The sequence below is a fragment of the Molothrus aeneus genome, chromosome 8 (genome assembly GCF_037042795.1).
Source record: "Molothrus aeneus isolate 106 chromosome 8, BPBGC_Maene_1.0, whole genome shotgun sequence".
In the NCBI taxonomy this organism is placed as follows: domain Eukaryota; kingdom Metazoa; phylum Chordata; class Aves; order Passeriformes; family Icteridae; genus Molothrus; species Molothrus aeneus.
Window position 1 is genome coordinate 13,153,395 of NC_089653.1, and position 23,332 is coordinate 13,176,726.

The window sequence follows — 23,332 nt, forward strand, 5'->3', positions numbered from 1 at the left end:
CTTGTCATGCTGTGGGTTTGTTCCTTTCCTTAAGGCCAGTCAGCATTACCTACCCCAGGCTCCTCAGGTTTGCAGTTGGGATCGCATTGTGAAGCCTCCAAAACTTCAGCAAACAAGCATCTGTGCTGTTTACAGCTCTGACAGAGGCTGACAGCAAACACTGGTTGGTTTCTTGTTTGGGTTTTTATGTTTGGGGGTGTTTTGTGTTTTTTTAAAGGAAATGTTAAAACTGAACTGCTCCGAAGCAAAGGCTGGGGAGAGAAAGTGTCTGAAGGTGGATGAATACCTGGGAGTTGCATTTCTAGAAGCCTTTGTAAGCAATGCCCAGCAACCTCCATGGAGAAAGCTGCTGAAAATTGTCATGCTAAACAAAAATCCCAGAGAGGCTTCAAAAAAACTTAGCCAATTTTTTATCTAAGGCAGTACATATTTTTTTCTACTGTAGCGTCCTTGGGCTGCACTGAGGAAGCTTTGGCATTGCCTGTCTAATTAGAGGGAGTCTGACAGGATGTGGTTAACTTCTCAGAGCTGTGATTTGCCTGTAGCCACTCAGAGCCCAGTGGAAAGGGCTGGGACTGAGCCTGAGCAGTGCCTGGAGTGCAGCCTGGCCTGGGAGGGGAAGGCAGTGTAGTATCAGTGATGGGAATCACTCTGGAAAGCTGATCCTGCATGTTCTAAGTGTGAAACACTGATATGGGTGTCAAGAAGGTGTCTATGTATTTTGTATGGCATTTTATTTCTAGGATGTATTAAAAACAACTTCACTTTTTTAACATCTTTATTCCAAGGTCACAGACTAAGACAAAAGGTTACACAGTAAAACGTAGCTCAGGTTCTTGACATTCCTGTTGGATTTCTAGTCACTAAATGAGTTTCTACTTCTCTATAAAATATTTAAGTTAAACAGTTTGCCATTAGACAACAACAACAACAACACCCAAAAGACAAACAAACCACCATTTCAAACCCTTCTGTTCTCTATGCTTTTAGTACCCACTGAAAGCAAAAACTTTATGTATCTGTGCTTGAATAAGGCTTCCCACATCGAAGTGCTACAGCCTGTAGGTACTGCACAAAGTTACTTGTTAGCACCTTGTGGAGCTCTTGGAGGGTAAAGAACAACCTTTTTTTACTCCCTCTTCCAGAACAGTATCATGGCAAATGGCATGGTAAAACTTCTCCCCACACCAGAGTTAGTATTTTAAATAGTTATTCCTTTTAAAAGTGCTGAAACTACACAGGCTAAATTCTTGTTCAAAGATTCAAAAGTAAAAGACAATCTGATGGAAGACTCACTACACATACAGGAAATACTCTTGAGATGTGCTTAGATGGTCACTCAACCTTAGGTTTAAAAGACCAGCATCTGGGAACCAGTGGTATATGTTTATTCACTGCCTATAATTTCATTGCCAAATATCAACTTTTCAGATAGATTTTTGATCGATTTTTTTTTAATTTGGGTAATAAATCACTTCTCAAAAAAGCTGCCCTCAAAGCTACTTTATATGATAATAACTCATAACTTAAAATCTTCATTACAAAGATGAGGTCATGCTGCATGAATTTTAAGGCACTTGTATTAAACCAAGTTAAAGTGCTTCATGTATCCAAGCTCACTGTCCCTCAGCCTGAGCTGAGATCTGGTCTTTTCAATGTGCCTGCAGCAGTACAGTGGTCTGTCCTCTGTGGAACAAAGTTAGCAGACAAAACAAAGTGCAAAGAGCAGGCTTTAACAACAGTGTCAGTCCCATAGAGAAAATATAGGTAAATTTAAATCCTATTACAAAACAGGTGCAAGCTGCCTTGTGGCTGTCAATAACCTTCCCTGTTGCAGAAGGACAATTCTCCTCAAGAAAAGGTGATTTATGAGCCACTGCTACCAGCTGTCAGTGACAGAGTACACATGTCAAAATCTGCAGAGGAGCAACTTTTGGCTTCTTGCATAACAAATAGGATTAAAATTTAGCAGTGCTAAGACTGAAAAGTTGATTTTCTAGTGAACTATCCACAGGGCCCTGTGAATTTTAATTGTGTTGCTTAGTAAGAGGAGAGTGGCTTGGGTAGAAGGGCACTGCATCATGCAGCAGGAATGTAATTTAGCTAATTACAGCACCTAGACATGTATGTGGGGTCTTTTCAGAAAAATGAGATTAGGTATGTGAGAGGTGACCTCTTGCATTGTCTTCTAGTACTGCTTCTTGTCTGCAGGCTTGTAAGACACCAGGAGACCGAAGGAAGCATATCCAAATAAAAGGGTCTGAACAAACCACTGAAACTGAACAGCTGGGTCAGTGATTCCTTTAGCTCTGTAACAAAAACACAAAATGTGTCAAAAAACTTATGCTCCTGCAGGCTGTACTGGTACTTATAAAGTAAGGTTAGCTATCTCTACCCATCCTTGAGATTCAGACTGGACTTGAGCATTTCAGTTCAGCACATTAGTTTCCATCTACTGAGACATTTTTTGTGCTAACTAAACATACCAGTTCTTGTGGTTTTATAGGATTTTAAGCTATCTATTGAACAAAAGTTCTTTCAGACATTCTATGCATACAATTTCCTCAACAATATATAAATTGCAATCTCCATCTGTCCTATTTGAAATAACTTATCCCAGAAGTTGGTGTGCAAAGAAGCAAGAAGATGGAGTAGCTTAATACTGATCTTAATACACAAGTCTGAATATAATTTCTTGCTGACTGTTAGTCAAAGGAGACTATGCTGGCAGGGCAGAGACCTGACAATGACTGTGTGATGGGGGATGGAGAAACACTGGTACCTGAGCTTGTGGCTAGACAAAGACAGGTAATAGGGCTGAAGGCACTTCACTTAATTTATGAAGAAGAGACCTTTCTATGTTAGTTAGTTTCAATATAACATACGCGACTTTTTCCGTATGTTACAGAAAATGTCATTTTCTCCTCCACTGTTCTCGAGAAGTACTCCTACTGAAAGGAAGAGAAGTACTCCTACTGAAAGGAACAAGTATAAACACAACAGCAAACCCAAGGGGTTTCACATTTCCTGTAAACAATTCCATAGCTGTGGGTTTTTTGTTTATAATCCCAGCTGCAGTGTTTTCAAATTAGTGCAAAACCTGGAGAACAAGGGCTTAGGAAATTTACCTGTTGCTACAAGAGAAGCTTTATGAATAGACCATGTGCAGCAATACAGGCCAAGAGCCAATGACAGTACTACTGCTGATTAACAAATTTGTATCTGAGTCCTCACAGTGTTCTTTGTGCCTCCTTTGTGATGTTGCCAAGAAGACATAACTTCTACATAAGTAAAAATAAATGGTGTTTGGTGCTCACAGAAGTACAATTGTTAGGTAATCTAAAGCAGCACTCCTAATGAGATGATGATGGGCAGCCCATCTCTGCTTTTTTTTAAGTGGGTTTTAACACTAGTCTGTGAAACTTCATTAGTAAAATTAATTACAATACACTCATTTCGTATGTTCACTGGTAATCAAGTTTCCTCATAATTAAAAGAATTGCCTTAGGCCCAGATACACATTTATTTGCACACCCAGACTTAAAATGAGAGTCTGAAAAACAATTAATTTTTATTAACTCTCCTTCTGAAGGCAGAAATTATTCATCCATATTCTACTATCTTAAAAAAAAAAAAAAAACCAACAAAAAACTCAAACAACTTATGCAGCGTTCCATGAAACAAAATCCTGTTGCTTCCAAGAGTTGTCACCTGAGAAGCCTGGGACAGACAGCAGTGAATGACCCAGATGAAGTGGGAACCCATCATGGCAAACAGACTGGCCTGACTCTGCAGAGCATGAGAACCCAATGAGGATCTACATTCTTCTGAACTACTGCAACCACAAGTGAACAGAAGGAGGATGTGTTTGGACAGCACTCCTTTCCAGGTACGTGGTTATCCTAACCTAAGACTCAGATGGCCTTGCTTGTATGGTCTGACTAGTTCCAGGATTTTATCCCAGGGACCTGCAGATGCAAGTAGATCTGAAAGAGTCCCCAAATGAAAGTGCCCAGCTGTGTTCCCACAATACAAGTGTGATTGTTCAAGTGTGTAATTAGCAGTATTGCAATCCTGATGGGGTAACATCTGATAAAATTCTAATACCTGAAGTTATCAGACTATTTCTACACTATCTATTGTTCCCTCTGCCTCCTGAGCAGCAGTGTCACCCAGTGAACAGGGAGTTCAGAGGCTGACAGACAAGCTCTGGCAAACCTTGCTGCTGCCACTTCTGCAAGTTGCCAGCCCTTGGTTTTGCTGCCCTGCACAACAGTAACCACTGGGAGAAGTGGCAGCAACCAACTGTGGAGGACAGCAAATTATCACTGCAGCAAGTGTTTTACCAGCATCCTCTGAATTCACTGCTGCTGAGAGCCACCACCACCAGTCTGTAGCTTATATTACTTGATTCAGAAATCCTTTGCAGAGAACCTGTGTTGGAGTGAGAGGAGGGAACAACTTACTGGCATAACTTAATACCGTAGAGGGCTTCCACTATGTGAATCAACCAGGATATCCAGAACCTGGTGGAAAGAAAACATGGTTTATGTTGCTGAAAATTAGGGAGAAGACTGTTGTATCAAAGATGCATTATGCAGAGAATATAAATCTGGAAGCACTGAAGCAACAACCTATTTTAACCTAGAAAGGAAGGGGTGTTTTTCATCTTGAAAAAACCCCACAAGTGTACACTTAAAAAGAACTGAAGCCCACTGAGAAAATCAGAGCAACTGTTCTGTGCAATAAGCCTTGACCTGCCATTTGAAGCATCCACTAGGCTTCCGAAATTTTCAGCCATCAGATTAAGCCAAAAAGCAAATACTTAGTGAAAGCAGTACAAGTTAATCTTAGTTAAGCATGCAAAATCTATCCTTTTACTTACATAAGTATTTTTAGTGGTCCTAAGGAACTACTTAAGTTTTTACAGCTTTAGTTCTATGAAAACAACTGTGTGTATAGATTCAGAACATATAATGTGACTTGATAAGCCACACTTGGCCTACAAATTTTTATATAGATGCTTTTGTAGGAAAAAAATATATAATATATTCAGTTAGGATCAATTAAATACCTTGCTAAAGCAAAAGATGCTCTGAGAAAAGATGAAGGTTCTACATGATACATAAAATAAACAAGAAAGCCCTACTGACTTGTGTCTTTACAGGAAGCCAGTGAGCTCAAGCAAATATTTTCTGGCTCTTTTGTTAATTACAGTAGCAAAAACTAAGTTTTGTAACCCAGCAAAACAGCACTATGCAGTTTGTTCAGCAGGTTATTTCTCATGTAGATCAGGAGAAGTGAGGACCAGGGTAGAAAAGGTTCTTTAACTGAAGCTGTATAAAAAAGATTCCTAAAGAAAGAATTGGACTGCTGAGTAACAACTGAAGAAGAAAAAGACTTGCAGTAGATGGTACAAGTATAACTTTGGACTAATAATTGTCATCAAAAGTAGTATCTTAAGATTTTTCCCTTTCTTGTTAAACCATCAGTGATGCCAAATTCGAAGTTGAATTTTTAAACTATCAAACTGGTCTTAGCCTGTCTAGTCCTCTACATACTTATTACCCCACACCCTTAATTGTAATGAGCTTGAAAGAAAAGCTCTTTAAATCTAATTAACAACTGGGTTACAGGAAAGCTTGTTAATACAGACTAAGTACAGGAGTCAGAGAGAGGCAAAATAATTACACAGTCAAATATAACTTACCCGTAGCATACCCATTTGTGGTGGTGTTCCACTAAATAATTAAGGAAGGTACCAAATAATCCCAAGTAACTATAAGGTATAGTTGAAGGCCAAAGTGTTACCCACTGGAAAAAAAAAATAAAGTTATCTTACTTCAAGGTAGAAGTACTATCAATTTAACCTTCAAAATAGCTTTATTTTTGAGCCCCATGAGTTCAGAGCTCATTTATTCATAGTACTTAAGTTCTTTCACTCCATTAACCTTGTCCAAGGACCATATTCTTCCAGTAGCCTTTGAAAGATTCCAACTAGGAAATTTCTATTCCTTGACATACCAGATGCCAAGGGGATAAGTTTAAGGTTGCTGTCTGGGGACCAAGAGTGCATCTGCACATTAAGTGGTATTTAAGTTGTAAGCTCATTACCTATTAGACATGGAAGATGCAAAACCTACATTGTCTTTGTCCTGAAGAAGTTAATCCGAGGCAAATGACCTGAGGAGGCCAAACCATGAATACACTGTTTAGGAGGAATAACTATCTAAAACTAGGGGATCAATCTTTCTTCTTTCATTCCCTAAAAAAGAAAATGTCAGATTTTTGTTTATTTTTAACAGGGCACAGAAGAAAGCTGAGCAGGAATCCCAAGACCAGAGATGCAGAATTTCCTTCCTGGTTTCTCTCTCATGTTACAGAGCTGTCCACAGTGTTTAGCACTGTGCACGCTGATTTCCACAAGCCAGGAAGAGGAGCAGGCAGTGAGGGATGAGCTTTGCACATCAGAGGCCACTGGGGACCTAAGGTAAGTGCAAGGCCAAAGTTCACACTGCCTTACCGTGCTTCTGCTATATCAACACTGCAGTTTCTCACTATATGTAAATTTAGCTATGCCAAAGATTTAAAGCTCATTCTGTTTCTTGAAACAGCCCAAAAATTGTTTTGTGAGTGGCTCGACGTGCCTTGACTATAATTTTTACAGTGGTGGTTCCCAAGTTTAGAAAATCTGTGCAAACAGAAAGAAAATCGCAACATGTGAAAGTCAAGGGACGACTTTCATAAACTTGCCAGATACATCAAAAAGCCATTAATATCCCTGCTCCAGTAATCCAAACTAACTTAGCTGAAGTCCGTTTTTGGAAATTGACACAACGTGGTGACTGAACTCTTGTGTTTTCCAACACCACCAGTTCGTACAGCCTGTGCCCAAAGCCCTCCCCTGTAAATGCACCTTAGGGACTGACATGTCCCCCAGCTGTCCCGGAGCGGGCAGTGCTGATGCTCGGTGCCTCAGCTCCCAGTTCTGGCAATGCTGCAGCCCCTTTCCCGGGCACCTGCCCCTCAAGCCCTCGCTGCTGCCGCGCCCGGGATGCTCTGACCGGGCCCGGGACGCGCCCCCAGCGCCACGGCCTCGCTTCCCTGCGCAGACCAGATGGTTTCTCCCTTCCTCTGGCCTTCCTCCATGGCTCTGTCCAGCCTCCTCCCGCCTGGCCCAAGCAGCACCTCCAGTTTCCTTTTTCATCCCGTTTATTTTAGGGAGCGGCGTTTCCGCGGACACGGGGACGGTGCAGGGAACCTGTTCCACGCACCCCGCGGTTTCTGACCCATCTCCCTCCCTCCCCGCGCCGCTCCTTACGCCGAGGACGACCATGCCGAAGATGATGGCGACCATCCAGATGAGCCGGGAGCGCTGGAAGTGGCAGCTGCCATCGCGGCCGCGCTCCGCCGCCGCCGCCGCCATGCCGCCGGGCCGCGCTGTGAGCGGAGGCCGCGCTGTGAGCGGAGGCCGCGCCGCCGCCGCTAAGGCCGGGCTGAGGGAGGCGGGGCCGGGGCGGGCCGGGCGGGCGGGGGCAGCGGCCTCGCCCAGCGCAGGGCGGGCACTGCCCTCGGGCCCGGGCGGGGAGCGGCCCGGCACCGATGTCCGTGACTGTGTGTCGCCTCCTGCCCTTGGCCTCTACAGGCCCAGGCTGGGGGCAGAGTGGCTGGGAAGTGGCCCAGCGGAGAAGGAGCGGGGGTGCTGCTCGGCACTGGCTGAGCACGAGCCAGCCGGGTGCCCGCTGGTCCGGGAAGGCCAATGCCACCCTGGCCTGGATCAGCAGTAGTGTGGCCAGCAGGACCAGGCAAGGGATCATCCCCCTGTACTTGGCACCAGTGAGCCCACACCTCGAGTGCTGTGTCCAGCTCCGGGCCACTGAGTTTGGGAAGGATTTTGAGCTGCTGGAATGAGTCCAGAGAAGGGCAGCAAGGCTGCTGAGGGGTCTAGAACACAAGCACTACAAGGAGCAGCTTAGGGAGCTGGGGTTGTTTAGCCTGGGGAAACCTTATGCCTTTGTACAACTGCCGGAAAGGGGGGTGTGCCAGGTGGGAATTGGTCCTTTGTCCCAGGCAGCCAGTGGCAGGACAAGAGGACATAGTCTAGAACCACACTAGGGCAGTTTGGAGTGATTAGACACCGACACGGGCTGACCAGGGTGGTGGTGGTGTCAGCGTCCCTGGAGGTGTTTAAGAAAAGACTGAATGTGGCACTCAGCGCCATGCTTTAGTTGACGAGGTGGTGTTTGCTCACAGATGAGGTCTTTTCCAACCTAATCGATTCTGCGATTCTGTACCAACGCAGCATGGAACAGCACAGAAGCTGGAGTGAGCTTTTCAGCTTGACTCGTTGCTGCTTTCCTGCAGGGTTTGCCCAGGGGTGAGGAAATGCAGGAAACGGGACAATCGCAGCAGGTGCGGCCCGCGATGCGCCCCCGGCTCCCGGGCAGCCCTGGCCCGGCCCGCGCCGCAGGGACCAGAGCGCCCTCTCGTGGCCGCGGGGCGGAGGCGGCTCCCGGCTGTCCCCGGTGGCCCGGAGCGCACACCGCGCTGTCCCTGCCGCAGCTCTCCCCGGAGCGCAGACTGCACCGGCCCTCGCTCCTGGGCGAAAATAAACAGCTATTGGCCTTCCCACCACTGGGCACTTCAGTCGTTACCTAGAACACTACAGAGTGCCTTCCCTTTTGAAAACTGGCGATTCAAAGCGTATTAAGTCCAGTATTTTCTAACCTGTGCCCTTTTGGGAATGTGCCCTTGGGAAAGGCACTTAGGGGTAGAAACGTTGGGGGCTGGGTTGGGCGAGTTTGTGCTTTCCTTTGAGCTTTACTACTCGTTTGCTTGGCATGACTGACAGTGTAGAGATGCTGTAAAATGTTGGCTGTGCTCTTGTTTCTCCTTGCATGAAAGCTAAACACACTGCTCCGTTAATTATGTGTTAATGACATACCTGTGCTCCCTCCCCCCTCCCTTTTTTTCCTCCTTTTTTCTGGGATGTTCTTTGGAGATTACAAGAGAGTTTGGTAAAAAATCCTGCTGTGCTAAAACTGTTGCTGGGAATCCCCTCTACAAAACCCAGTGAGGTTGGCTATGTGAACTTAAACCTGATTCATAAATTTCCCTGTGTTGCTTTGCTGATGCAGGAGAGAAGAGTGTGTGGCCCCACTTACATCTTAGTATCTGGGAGAAATTTCTGAAATTAAAGTTTTTTGTGGGTTTTTTTTCTCCCGGGTTTGTTCGGTATGCTTTGCTTTGGTTTGTTTTTTAGTAGCCCGTTTGTTAATTTCTTCCTCTTTAGAACATTTACACAATTGCTTCTCCAAAGGTGGAGCTGAGCTCCTGATCCGGGCCGAGCTGTGTGGCAGGAGAGCCTGAGAATGGCTCGCACCAGGAGAGCCCACCGTGCCCGGCCCAGGACCATCCCCGCGGTTGGGCACGCAGCCGAAAGGCAGCCGGGGCTGCAGGGCTGCGCTCAGGGCAGGGCTGCGCTCACACAGTGCAGGGATGCGCTCAGGGCAGGGATGCGCTCAGGGCAGGGCTGCGCTCAGTGCAGGGCTGCGCTCACTGCAGGGATGCGCTCAGGGCAGGGATGCGCTTAGGGCAGGGCTGCGCTCACTGCAGGGATGCGCTCACACAGTGCAGGGATGCGCTCACTGCAGGGATGCGCTCACTGCAGGGATGCGCTCACACAGTGCAGGGATGCGCTCAGTGCAGGGCTACGCTCAGGGCAGGGCTGCGCTCAGTGCAGGGATGGTGGTGGCTGCAGAGGGCGGTGGATGCACAGCAAAGGCACGGGCTGTCAGTACCAGCCGCTGCTGCTGCATGTGCCTCGTTAGACTGGCCTGGGGGGCCAGGTGGGGTCAGACACGATGTGCTGTCACCCGTACTGCCACACTCCAGTGAGGACCGCCCGCACCGTGGGCAGAGGACAGGGAGCGGGCTTATGTTTGTTTCTCTGTTGCCAAAAATAATTGATATATCTTTTTATGAAGTGATATTCTTCCAGCTTCACGTGGGGCAGCAGCCCCCACTCGCTGCCAGCCCTGTTGACTGTCATGGGCAGCTCTACCAGCCCTGGCATCTCAGCAGCCTTGGACCTGAATGTGAACTAGTTCATGAAGACAGCTCCCTGCTCAGGCCTTTCTTGGGGGCTGGACATGCAGACATTCCATTTCTGATACAGGACAGTGTCTTTGACCTGACTCTAAAACAGGCTATTTCTCTTGACAAAGAGAAGAGTCTTTAGAGTATTTAAGAAGCTGAATATATATCCAGTTGTAATAATGTAAAGCCAGAAGACCTGTAGCATCATCTAGTCTGGCCAGCACATGCCATTAAATATTAGCCTGTTTCTCTGAATAGAGGTCAGTGACTTGCACTTACAGGACACGTTTCAAGGGGCATTTTGTCTTACCTTGAAGGTGTCATAAAACAGAGAGTCCACAGCTTTCAGTGATTAATCTTTCATGTTTCTTAGGTGCTGTTAGATATACCTGATGACTAATTTTGAGGGAGTAATTTCCCAGAGTAGCTGAAAAGCTTGCTCTATCATATTTTGCAAAGGTTTGCAATTCTGCCCTCATATTTTTGACAGATTAGTTATCTTTGTGGCTTCAGCATTGGAAATGTTATTTGTCACTGAATTGCATTTATTGACAGGTATAATCTAAACTGGAAACAACAAATCCCAAACACTGTTATGTGAATTATTGAAAAAAATGCAGAACAAATTCCCTTTGCTGAGTTTACAGAAAACAAAACTATTCTACCATAACTTCTGAGATTTCTACTTTGGAAACTGTTGCCTATTCAGTTTAGAAACATTTGCTATCTCTAACTTAGAGATATTGGCTATCTCACTTCCATCGGGAAGTACAAAGGGTATTTGCCAGGTAGTCGGCCTCTTTTGTTTGGTGTTCTCCGTGGATGCCAGAGAATAGATAGAGACACATTAGCTCTTCCTCGTCTTTTAAAATTCCTTTAAAAAAAAAAAAAAAGGAGGAGGGCGAGGGAGGATTAGTTCAAATTCAGAACAAATTTTATGGCATGAGTCATCATGCTAGAGTCAGTGAGGTGACTTGTTTGAACAGCAACTTTCTTTATAAGGATTTAGGGATTGGGCTTTTCTTAGGAAGTTACTTGGAAATAAACTGGAGCCTATTTTAAACTGGATTTGAAGCTGGTATAAAAGAGATGGGATCCATTCAGGGAATGTCACCTAAGGAAAGAAAATTATCAACAGGACTTTTTTATTAAATCAGAGCTAAATGGCACAGTGCTATAATGAAACCACTGCAAGCAATGTCTGGTTCCTAATGTAGCTAGTTAACCTGTCATTTCTCATTTTTAGTAGGGACTCAGAATTGTATCACCTTAATCTTTTAGTTCTAAGACTAAAGAAGCTAAGGAAAACTATGGTCTCTTAAAATACTTTGTGTTGCAATTTGACAAGCATTAAATTTTTAGGTTAATGGACAAGATTTTCAACAGATTCCCATACAGGAAATGTTGAGTGTAATGAGATGTGCATAATAGGAAACAATGTGCTATAGTAATTCTGTTTGATACTGTGGTGGATAGCCTTTGCAAGTTGGAGTGAGTTAACCTTTGCATAAGTCTGCTGAATACTTCTCCTTTGTCATTGGATTCCTTGGGTGTTTGATAAAACTACTTCTCTTCTATCATATTTTAAACACAATTATGAGCATAATTCAAGTCTTGGAGGTTGTCAGCTATAAAGGTCCCAGTTAAATACTTTATTCTTTGCAAAGATTAAGAACTAGGTAAAACCTATAGATTATAAATATACGAAATTCTCATTGATTTTACTACAAATTCAGTTTGTGCATTTTAGAGGTGAATTTATGTCAGAGTTCCATATGCTCATCCTAACAATATCACTGTGTCTTTTTTTTTTTCTCTTATTAAAGAGGAAGAGGAAGGTGAAACAGCCATCTCTATCATGATATGCTTCAACCAACATTGCCTTAATAAGCCTTTGTCAAGAGACAGCCAAGGCTCACCAGTTTGAAGTCCAGGTTGCACAGAGAGCTTCAGTTTTGACCTCAGCTCTGCAGTTTACAGTTCTCTACTTGTTTTTACTCATATCTGCTGGAAGTCAGTAACTTGAGTCCTACTGAAAATATTTTGTGGACATCTCTGATGTCTTTTTTTATTATGTGAGGTAGCTTAAAATGAAATATTAAGAAGTAACAAGTCCATTTGAAATCTCAGTTTATATATGTTGGATTTATGCTACATGGATTGGATGGAATTTTAAAAATTGGATATGAATGGACAAAAAGCATTTTACAAGATTTTTTTGAAGGTATGGGAGCAAAGAAAGATTTTATGTCATTTGGGGAGGGTATTTAATAAAACTGAATGTACTTTGCAAGGATAAATTGTGACAGACAGCCTTATTCATATTGGTAATGTTGGAAAACCCTGAGCAGCTTAGAGTATTCAAAAACATATTTCATACAGATCCAGTGCCCTGACTCTGCACTCCTACAGCACATACACTGGTTATAACTGGATGAAGGACTAAATCTCTGTTTTGATGCCTTGTTCTGGCCTTTAACCACTTCATGACAGTGCATGTGTATTTTAATACACAGTGTTTGGAATCTGACACTATTTCTTCTTTCTCTCTGAAGGAACTCCTCTTTATTAGTGCTTCCTACTGGGAAAGACACTGCTTTATGTTGCCAAGGGGTATGGCAGTAAGCACAGGGTGCAGTGTTGAGAAAAATAAAAGGCTTCCACTTAGTTTACTGTTCTTGAGGATCCATTGGGACCAACTATTGGATCTTTTTTGTGTTTCTCACTTAATGAATAAGTCATATCAATTGACACAATTTTATAGTCCTGAATATTTTTTCCTATGTGTCTGAAATAGGAATATTGTGATGGAAAAACTAAATGCAGTAGGAAAAAGCCAGCACAGATCTAGCAAAGAAATGGGGTCACTCACTAGCAGATGGTGAGATAGGTGGGAAGCATGTTTCATTACAGCCACATGGGTGGGGATGTTATTTGGGAGATGAAGAGGAATAGGATTGACAAGGGAGGTTAGAGCAATAGTTCTTTAAACAGGGAGGAGGAGACTCCAGACAACTTGTCTCCAGGCCCAGCAGACTAGCCTTAAGGCCAAATTCACTCGTCCTTAGGTGACTATTATCATAATCAAGTTCAGCAGACTGCCATGTTGAGATCTGTTGTATTTCTATACTATCATGTGGTGTGCTTGGATTCTGTCAGCACAAGAAAAAGATAGTCCTTTTCCTAAAATATCTGCAGTTCAGAGGTCTGATCCTGTCAGGTCTGAGAGTCCAGTAGTGCTTCTGGAGCTGATCAGTCACAGGATAGGTCTCCAGTTACATCAACAGCATGGGTGAGGACGATGACAGACGCTTTGTCACAAAGGAAAGGAGACAGGGAAGGACATGGCACAGAGTACAGGGGAAAGGATTACCATAAAATAAGGTAGCCTGTGAGCCTGACTGTACTGGGCATGAAATACCACCACATTTAAAGGAAATCATCTTTGTCTCAGTGGTGCTGCAGCAAGCGAGGGCTCCCAGACTGAATTGTGCTCAGTAACCTCTGGAGGCCCAGGCTGGATTTCTGGAGGATATTTTATCCACGATTTTTTTGATGTTTCCTGCAGCAGGATTTTACTGACCACAGGTTTCCTGCTGCATGGCTGTGTGGCTTTTCTACTACTTTTCTTTCTACTGTGTGTTCAATGGGGTCAAGAATACTGTTAATCTATTCATTAGGCTTATTGAACAGGGAAATACTACTCCAGCCCATTCCTGCACTGGTGCAGACTCTGCTCTGCTGATTTGTCCTTCACTGTGGTCATCCTAACCCTTTACAGACTCAGGCTCAGCCTGTCCAAACTGCAGATCACTGTTATGTATGGCTGTGGGAGGCAGGTCTGTCCCACAGAACACAGATTTTTCCTCCACCAGAGCAGGAGACATTGTATTGCATGAGGCTGGGGGCACTGATCACCACTTTCCTAGCTATCCTACATCCATCTTCTAAGACTTTTTTCCTATTGCCCAGAAAAAATGAACAGTGTTGGGTACTGCTGGGCTACCATTTCATAAAATGCACAATTTTTACAAGTACTTTAGCTTTGGTATTATCTAGGGTTTTACTACCTTTAAAATTTAAGGCTGCCTTCTCCTTGACAGGGATGACAATTTCTTTCCAGATTGCCACAGGACTCAAAAACTCACCAGCAGGCAGCATAGTGACAGCACACGTAAGGAACTGTTTTCAGGTTTCACAGCAGATTACCATTACAACACAGAAATGAGATTTTGGAGTTTGGTAGATAATTCCATGAGAATGCAAGCTCAGTGAGGTTGAAAAAGACAAAGCAAATGTTAGCTGTTAGGAAAGCACTGGGAAAAAACCTGCACATTACCTTTATAATAGTTAAAACCCTATTATTCCTCTACATCTTAAGTTCTGAGAGTCACTCTATCTTTTTTTTGTCATGAAGGATACAGTATAACCAGAAAAAGCTCTGGAAAAGACAATGTGAATGAGGAAGGCATGGAGCAGCTAGCATGAAGAAGATGGGATTCTTCAGTCTGGAAATGAGGTGGCTGAAGGTAGAGAGTGAAGGGGTTTCATGAAAAAATGGTCTGTGTGAACTGCTGGAATCAGTGAAGGTCACTCCACATTCTTGGGTGGGCAGCAGCAAGCACCAAGTGATTTTAGCAAGTTACATGTTCAGAACACAGAAAATTAAATGTTGTTTCACATGACATGTCCTAGTGAGAGGATGCTCTGGAAGCTAAAATTTTACATACATTCAGAGAAAGAATAAATTCACAAAATAGAAACTCTGGGCTGAAAATGACCGAGGTCTTCATCATAATTTCCAAGTAGAAGTACCATTGTGTAATTTACTGAGCTGGTTATAGATTCTTACCTTCCCATGGCAGGTATCCAGTTTTCATCATTGGTGAAGAGTTAAATATCAGGTGAGACAGACATTCAGTCTTTTTTTATTATTATCCTGGATTTCAGAGCATTAGAATCAGTCACATAAACTATATAAATTATTTCATATATTTATTCAAATATAAGAAATACTGAAGTGGAAAATTATTTCAAATTATCTGAAACTGGCCTAATGCCTTTTTTCACCTTGAAATATATAGATTTTAGTGTGAACTAGAGCAAGACTGGTATGTCCCAAAAGTGCATGGTGTTTTCAGCAATATTTTTTGCCTCCACCTTGAGTCATTAGAAGCAACATTTATTTCTGGTAGGAGAAAAGTCTAGAGCAATGCCTTAGATTAACAAAGGTGTTTACTGTTAGGGAAAGCTCAGTGTTGGTGGCAGCTCCCTCAAGAGCCAGTTCTGGACTGGGGAATGAATACTCTTGAAAAGCAAGGATTGTCATAAATTTTGCCTTCTTTTTGCTCAAGGTGCAAAATGTGCCTCCATCCTGCTTATCCTGCTGGCACCCCATGGAACTGGACATGTCTGGACACTGAACTACTTTTCAAAGTAAGTGGGGCTGCTGGAAGTGCTCCTTTCCCTGAGGAACAGGGGACAGCACAACCATCACTTGTCTGCTCATGTTCCTGGGTGCCCCTGGCCATGAGAGTACTGCCCATGGTATGAAATCCTTGTGAATGAGAATCCATGTCCCTTTGCTGAATTCCACCGTTTTCCATTTGAACATGAAATCTCTTTGCAATTCTCCCCGGTTCCTTTCTGGCATTTTTATTTCAACGATGTAAGAGCTGCCTGTTACTGCCAAGCCCATAATTAAAGCAGTGTTGACTGGTAAGTAATGGGCTGCAAAAGGTGTATACCAAAAGATAATTAAAGACACATTCCAGATAAGCAGGGCATGAGCATCCTTTTTATGAGGTGTTAATGTCCGAAGACCAACTAGTGAAATTGATCTTGACTCCTCCGGGCTGAAAGTTCTGCTCAGACATCAATAGCTTTGTACTGCCCTGGAAAATGTTTGATGTAGGGATTTCTGAAGGGTGTTTGTCCTAAGACTCCCCAGGCAGGCGCCTGGTGACAGGGCCCTGCTGCACTGGGTGATTCAGCATACCATTCACGCCAGCACGGCTTTGGGGCTGCTGGCAGCTCCTGACATGAGGGCTGCTCTGGAGGGAGAGAACAGAGCTGCTTCCCGTGCCCTGCATAGGATTGGTGCAAACCTTTTTTCGAGAGCCATTTTAAAGAGTACTGAGGCTAGTCCTTGTCTAATAATGATGTTGTTGCTCCTAAATATACTTTACTTACATATCCTTCATTTCTGTTCTATTCTCAGAATATCCCACCTGTGATTTGGTTTCCTTTGTGATACAAGATGCATTTGTATCACAAAGGGCATAAAGGAACCCCGGCAGAATGGGTTTCCACATTTGGACTCTACTAGCAAAAAATCTAAAGCACAATTCCGTGGATTTTTGTGGAAGTCTGAAGACAATCTATGAACCAAAGAGTTGCTGGTTTTGTTAAGCATGCTGCTTTGGGTTTTCCTGCTTCTTTTCCCACACTTCTCCCATTTCTCTATTTGTGAAATGAATCAAAAATAGGGGTCAGAATACTATTTTCCATCTGCAGTTGTGGCAGAAATTAGCTCTTATGTCAGGCCAAGTCCATATGCCTCAGCAGAAAAGGAGGAAAAGGAGGGGGAGGCAACGATTGCCATCTTCTTTCCTGGAATCTGACTTAAAAACAAAACTCGCAATCTCTATCGATTAGCATTGCAAAGAAAATCTCTGAAAATGAAGGGTGTAAAGAGGCTGCCTGACAGAGTTCCTCAAACAATAACTCCGGGAAGTGTGAACTGCTCTCTCTATGCTAGGGGATGTTAACAAAAGCTGTTCTATTTGAGCCGAGCTAGTAGTGATGGACAGGCACTGTTAGCAAGCACTGCAAGTCTGTGCAAGCCTCTGCTGGCTCCTTCTTATCTCTTCTGCACTGGCTCTGTCTATAAGGTGTGTATGTGGGTGTTGGAGGAGGTGGTTTCCCTGTTCTTTTGAGCTCAGTATTGCAGGCTGCCTACAGGGGCAGCTTTGTGTTGTAGTTCATGCCATGAGATGATCTTTTCTGCCATGAAAACTGGAAATCCAGAAAGAAAATTTTGAGCATTTGTTGCAGCATTCCCTCTGTCCAGACTGAATGAGTAATCTCTCTTTGTACTCTGCAAACTTCCTTGGTATCCTTGGTCCAGTGTAGCATGTACCCCATGGACAGGGGTACTGGAATTGCAGAGATGGAAAGGTCAGGTGCAATTCCACACTTTATTGAGCCAGTTCAAACTGAGGCTCCCTGATTCTCTCTTTCCCTTTGCCCCTGTGCATCCCTGTCCCATGCTGATGCTTGTATTAAGTTCACCAAAAACAAAACTGGCCAAAAAAAACCCCCATGAGCTTTGCTAACCCAGAGTGCACTGGAAATGGTTTGTGCATGACTGGGTGCAAAGCCCCGTGAGGACTTCATGGCAGCTAGAGGTGAACCCTGCATGCCTAGAACAAGAATTAATAGCTGAAGCTGAATTTGCTGTAGTGAACACAGTCAATAAAACTACACCCCCAAGATTTATAAGTCTGCTTATTGTATCTGAGCACTCAGATACACATGCACTTCTGCTTGAAAATGTTATTTAGGCATAGTGGTTTCTGAACCTTATGGACCAAGCTGCTAAAGGAATCCAGTCTCTGGAGTACCAGACTCACAGGATTGACTGCCATTCCTGTGTGGAAGGACATTCATTTTTGTTGTGAAGCACTGTGATGGTGGTGTATGTAATGGTAAAACCCTTGTGCAGCTCAACCCAGAAGTGGCAGCATGGATGATGGGTGCACTGGTCCCTACAGAATGCAAACAGTGTGTACCAGCTCACACACACTTTGTCCCTGGGCCCTTCAGATTCACAGCAAGCTGGAGCAGGTCCCAAGTTTGAAAAATGAATGGGGACAAGTTGAGATGAAAAACAAATGATGTAATGATGCTGCTGTTCTTGAACACCTTCAGTGACAGCCATTAGTGGCCTCATTTGACAAATTATTACACTGACTAATTGATTTGCTTCTCTTCTAACATCTAATCCTTTTCAGTGTTGCAACTGTTGCTCCCCCTAAGTCCCTTATGTCACTCTTGGCTCTCTTAAATGATATTTCTGGCCACTCTTCTGAATTAATATGCTGTCCATGATTTCACCTTGGGCTGATAGCACAGACCTTGCTTGTTCTGTACCTGACTTGGATGAGCAGAGCTGTCTGGAGGCAAGGAAAGCTGCCCCAGGAAGGGAAAACCTTTGCTGAGCTGTTCAGCATGCACCCCAGAGGGAGACTGCTCCATCTGACCCGGGTGACCTGAGTGTGCTGGGGGAGGCTTTGTCCTTTGCTGTGAACATTGGGTGTTGATGCAATGTCTAGTAAAGCCACCAGCATTTTATTTCCTGCAGTAAAGCTGATAAGAAATGTCCCAGGGATGGGAATAGGAGCAGGGTAACCAAATGGGGAAGACAAGGACCTGTCACCTGGGTGCAGGAAGCACTGGGATGGCTTGGCTTTAGGAGAAGGGTGGTATGGAGGCCTTCTTGCATTGGGGGAGCACCGGGTTTCCAGCAGAGCTCCAGGCCTGCAGTGCAGAGAGAAGGGGAGCTCCCTCAGAGGGCTGAACCAAAGGCGGAAGATTTCTTCATTAAATTATTTGCTCTCCATTTGAATTAAATAAAGGTGGTTGGGTTGGTGGCAGCAGCGAGGACTTCGCTGGGAGACACTTTGGCTCCTTGGATGGGGCGAGCCCTCATTATGTGTATTTTGGTGATGGGATGACAATGGAGGTGTTGGAGACGGCTCTGAGTCACCCTCGGAGCCGCAGAGGGGCTGGGCCGGGTGGGTGGGGGTCGCTAAAGGTGGAGGGCTCTTAAGGCACGGAGCTGCCCGTGCCGTTACACCGCCCGCTGACCTCGGCCCGCATGGAGCTCGCCAGTCTGCCCCCGGCCAGCCTGGTCCCCGCCAGCCTCCCCTCCGCCAGCCTGGTCCCCTCCAGCCTCCCCTCCGCCAGCCTGGCCCCCAGCCCCGGAGCCGCCGGTGAGCCGCGCCGGGCGGTGTTGGTGGTGGCAATGTTGGTGGTGGCGGTGTTGGTGGTGGCAATCTTGGTGGTGGCGGTGTTGGTGGTGGCGGCTGCATTGGTGGTGGCGGTGTTGGTGGTGGCGGCTGCATTGGTGGTAGCGGTGTTGGTGGTGGCGGTGTTGGTGGTGTTGGTGGTGGCTGCGTTGGTGGTGGCGGTGTTGGTGTTAGTGGTGGCTGTATTGGTGGTGGCGGTGTTGGCGGCGTTGGGGCAGGAGGACGCTGCCGGCCCCGCTGACCGCCGCTCCCCGTTCTCTCCCCGCAGGCGAGCCCCGGGCGCGCCCCGGCGGCCCCAGCTCGGGGCGGGAGGGCGGCCGGCGCAAGCGAACCACCTTCAGCAAGGCGCAGCTGGAGCTGCTGGTCCGCGCCTTCGAGAAGGAGCCGTACCCCGGCATCGCCCTGCGGGAGCAGCTCTCCAGCCTCACCGACATCCCCGAGTCCCGGATCCAGGTGAGAGGGGCGCTCCGGGCAGGGAGGATGGGCGGGTGGCGGAGCGGCTTCCCCGGCGGCCCGGGTGCTCACTGTCTGCCGGTCCCGCAGGTGTGGTTCCAGAACCGGAGAGCCCGGCAGCTAAACCACAAGAAGAGCGAGGCCGCCGCCTACGCCAGGCCGGGCAAGCCGAAGCCGCCCCGGTGCGCTGGGCAGGAGCGGCCCCGGGCGCAGCAGGGCCCGGGCACAGAGCGGAGCCGTCTCTGCCCGCAGCCGGGCCTGCCTGGAGGGAGCCAGAGCTTCGGAGGGCAGCCGCCGTTCTACTCGGGGCAGCTGTACTCAAGGCTCGACATGCATTTCAGGAGCTTGGATAACAGTTTTGGGGCGCTGGGTCAGACCCCGGCTGACTTCGGCTTGGACTGTTCGGGAAGAGGGGTCCCACTAGGTGCGGGAAGCGGGGGGAGCGCCTCCCCGTTCTCGCTCCCTGTGCAGCAGGCACAGGAGTACCCGCACCTGAAGAAATCCTTCCCTGAAGGCTACTACTCAGATGCGGATGGTTTCCAGCCTTGTACAGATCACCAGTACCCAGCACCTAAAGAGAACACGTACAGGAAGCCTGCCCTAAACTACTTCAGTGCTAACCAGGGCCTGGGTGTTGAGAACTGTTTGTATGCCAAGTCAAGCACTTCTCCCTTTGGGAATGTCTCCACTTGCAGTTTTGATGGGGGGGAACCCAAGCTTGAGCCTGAGCAGATGAGGCACAGTTCACCTCTGCCTGCAGCTAGCAATGCTAGTCCTCCTTTGGTAGTTCCAAAGCATGAAGGGGGCTATCAAAGGGCACTTGCCACTCCAGCCCCATTGTATGAGCAGCAGCTGCTGGAGACAGTTAATGACTATGACTCTCATTGGCTGGGCATGAGAAATGAAATTTTGGGAATAGGGTTGGATTGGCTGCTTGAGAATGAGCAAAATGTAGAGCAAGGTCAGACAAAAAGTTACCTTTCTGCTTTTGGTGGCCAGAATTCAGTCTGTCATTTGGGTCAGACATGAAACTGGTAGTGGGTCCACTTGCCTGATGGAAAATGAATGTGATTTTTTTTTCTCAGTTGCCAGTGTTGTCTGGAGTGGCTAGAGGTTTTGCAGGCCTAGGTGCAGAGTGCTTGCTCTAGTTTTGTGCCCTGTATGGAAGGGAAAGAAAGAAAAGCCATGTTAGCAAGGGCTATCTGAGCTGCCTCCCCAGCCCAGGCCATCTGTCACCACCCTTGCAGTATTCCTGCACGTGTTTGGTTATGGGCAGCCTGACACTAACCTGCATGCACAGACTGATCTTCACAAGTGTGTCAGCACTGATGAGCTCTCTGTGTTCAGACTCTGCTGGATTTGTTCTGCCAGGAGGTTTAGCACTATGGTGGTGTTTTTGTGGCCTTACTGTACTGAGTTTGTTTCTATTCTGGTCATAATTCACTTATTTTAACTTAAGGAATCTTAGATAACAGACTTATTTATAGTTTTTAGTTGAGAAAGCATTAACACAAGAGGGTACAAGCATGTGAAAAGCAGCCTTGGTGGTGGCAGGGGACATCTCACTGGGTGTGTTTGCATTTTAGGTGTGTTCTCATAAAGAACACTCATGGTCTTTTCCTGGGTACTTAATTTATAGTGATTTCATTTAAAAATGACCACAGTCTTTTAAAAGGCAATATTTTTGTGATTTTCTTTTGTGTAATTTGTTTGCAAATTGTTGGTTTTTGTTTTTTTTTTTTTTTTAAATTGTGATTGTCTAGTTGCCAAATTAAGGTTTTTTTACCTTCATGAAATTGTAGAATTGCACTGAGGAGAAAAAAATGTGTTTCATCTTCGTATTTGCACATTGAACCTATTTTTAGAATTCTCAACATCCATGGTTATCCAGAAGACCACAGTAATCATGGAAAGGTTCTTCACGTGTACCTCTGGAGAACTGCCATGGATGTGTGTTAAAGCAGTATTAGGCCTAGGATGCTAAAAACTCTACATGCAGATCTATTTTTGGGTTTAAAATGTGGCTCTGGAATATTTTAAAGTATGCTTAGATTGTAATACATTTGTTATTAACTCAGTTTGTTTATAGAACAAGAGAAACAATAAAACTTAATCACAGACCATTATTTTATTTAATAAAATTGTTATCCCTGAACAAACTGTCTATGGAGGTGTGTACACAAGAAGTCCAGAAAATTAGTCCACACTTTTGTCAGTAATTTTTATCTGGCTATAACTTTTCTGCCTTGACCTAGAGGATTGGAACAAGCTCATGTATTACAGAACACCTGTATGGCTTCAGAAAATAGCTGCAAGGCACTTTGAACACAAGTTGTATTTAAGAATGAAGGACAAAAGGATGATTGTATTTATGATTGTATCTATGACTCTTTTAGTAAATTTTTGAAAAAAATGCATTAAGACTTATTTATTTACATATACCGTCTCCCTCATAATACCTTTTTGATGAGAATGCTTATACCTAGGAGGTACTTCCACAGCAATGGTACAGTACTCTCCCCTGGACTTGCCAGCATCTCTGCTGTCATGATCAGGTGGTGCTGGGGCAGGAACCAAATGTGTTCAGTACTTGAACTACTCTTCTACTGCCTGTAAAATACTCCTGTTTATAAAAGAAGGGAGGATTTTACATACTAAATATTGAAAAATGTATTTTCCACATAACTTGTCAAAGAGATAGCGAGGACCCAAATTCACCAATGTCACTTTTAGTCAGGTTGGGCTAATTCACTGCAGGGTGTCCCGAGCTCCTCCTTATGCGGGAACCTGCAATCACATTCCTTTCTTCACAGCCGCCTCCTCCAGTGTGACAGCGTGACAGCCACGGCCCCGCAAGCCCAGCGGGAAGGCATCTGCCTGGGAGGCAGGATGGGGCCGGCAGCAGCACGGAGGGAGCAGCTCACGCCTGGACACCTCGTTAGCAGTCCTGCCCCTCGCTGGCTCTGCCATAAGGAGCATCACCCCTGGCAATAGGGCTCTCCGCTGAGCAAGGTGTGCACCTACAGCGCACCTCACGGGGACTGGCCTTGAGGCGGGGCACAGAGCTGAAATAAAACAATGGCTCACTTCTCACCCGGGTACCCTGCCCTCCGCATGCCTGGTCATGTCCCTGTGGCTGCAGGGCTTGGTACCTGCAAAACGCCCCCACCTGAGTTGTATTAGCGACGGGAGGAGAGGACACAGTGTTAAGCTGCAGCAGGGGAGACTTAGGTTGGAAATCAGGAAACATTTCTTCATAGAAAAGGCGATTAGAAATTGGAATGGGCTGCCCGGGGAGGTGGCGGAGTCCCCGTTTCCTGAGGGTTCAGGCGGGGCTGGCACGGCGGGGCTCGGTCATGGGATGGCCTCATCACCCCGGGGCTCAGGGCCGAAATCCCCATTGTTCCTGTCATTCTTTGATGAATTCCGTCAGACCTCACTGCACGGAAAAGCTCTTCATAGGCTTTTACCCTCTGACTTGTTCGTCCTCCCATAGTCCTTGGCAAGGATTGATTTTTTATTTTTCTCGCAGTAATTGCTGGGGCCGCATCTGCCAGTCTGTGCGGGGGTTGCCCCGAGCCCGCGGGCACCTGAATGTTCCCACGCCTCCTCCGCTCCAGGTGCTGTGGGGCCGGCCCTGCCGGGCAGCTACCGCGGGCTTTCACAGAGCTTCCAGGGCAGTCATTTATTCCTCAACACGCGCACAGAGGCCGACTCCCGGTCCCGTCCCGGTGCCCGGTGCGGGCTGC

The 23,332-nt window shown here is 45.8% G+C and overlaps 2 protein-coding genes across 2 annotated transcripts; one reads left to right on the forward strand and one right to left on the reverse strand.

Moving 5' to 3' along the window:
- Positions 1-760: 760 nt before the first annotated feature.
- Positions 761-7,472, reverse strand: TMEM254 (transmembrane protein 254). Its single transcript, XM_066554466.1, has 4 exons — positions 7,322-7,472; positions 5,711-5,814; positions 4,467-4,526; positions 761-2,309 (listed from the first exon to the last, which is right to left on the reverse strand). The coding sequence occupies exons 1-4, from the start codon at positions 7,424-7,426 to the stop codon at positions 2,189-2,191; spliced, it is 390 nt and encodes a 129-aa protein (XP_066410563.1). The 5' UTR covers positions 7,427-7,472; the 3' UTR covers positions 761-2,188.
- An 11,507-nt stretch (positions 7,473-18,979) lies between these two features.
- LOC136559619 (uncharacterized) lies at positions 18,980-20,612 on the forward strand. The gene is given in 3 exon segments (XM_066554926.1): positions 18,980-19,384; positions 19,386-19,583; positions 19,674-20,612. Coding segments are annotated over 3 exon segments (1,542 nt in total).
- The last annotated feature ends 2,720 nt before the right edge of the window (positions 20,613-23,332 follow it).

Bases quoted from the DNA above. Each gene is read 5' to 3' on its own strand.
- TMEM254 (XM_066554466.1), bottom strand. From the start codon at position 7,426: ATGGCGGCGGCGGCGGCGGAGCGCGGCCGCGATGGCAGCTGCCACTTC. The intron at 5,815-7,321 runs GTAAGGAGCGGC...TTTTTTTTCCAG, and splicing joins TCGGCATGGTCGTCCTCGGC to TGGGTAACACTTTGGCCTTC. The intron at 2,310-4,466 runs GTAAGTTGTTCC...TTTTTGTTACAG, and splicing joins TACGGTATTAAGTTATGCCA to AGCTAAAGGAATCACTGACC.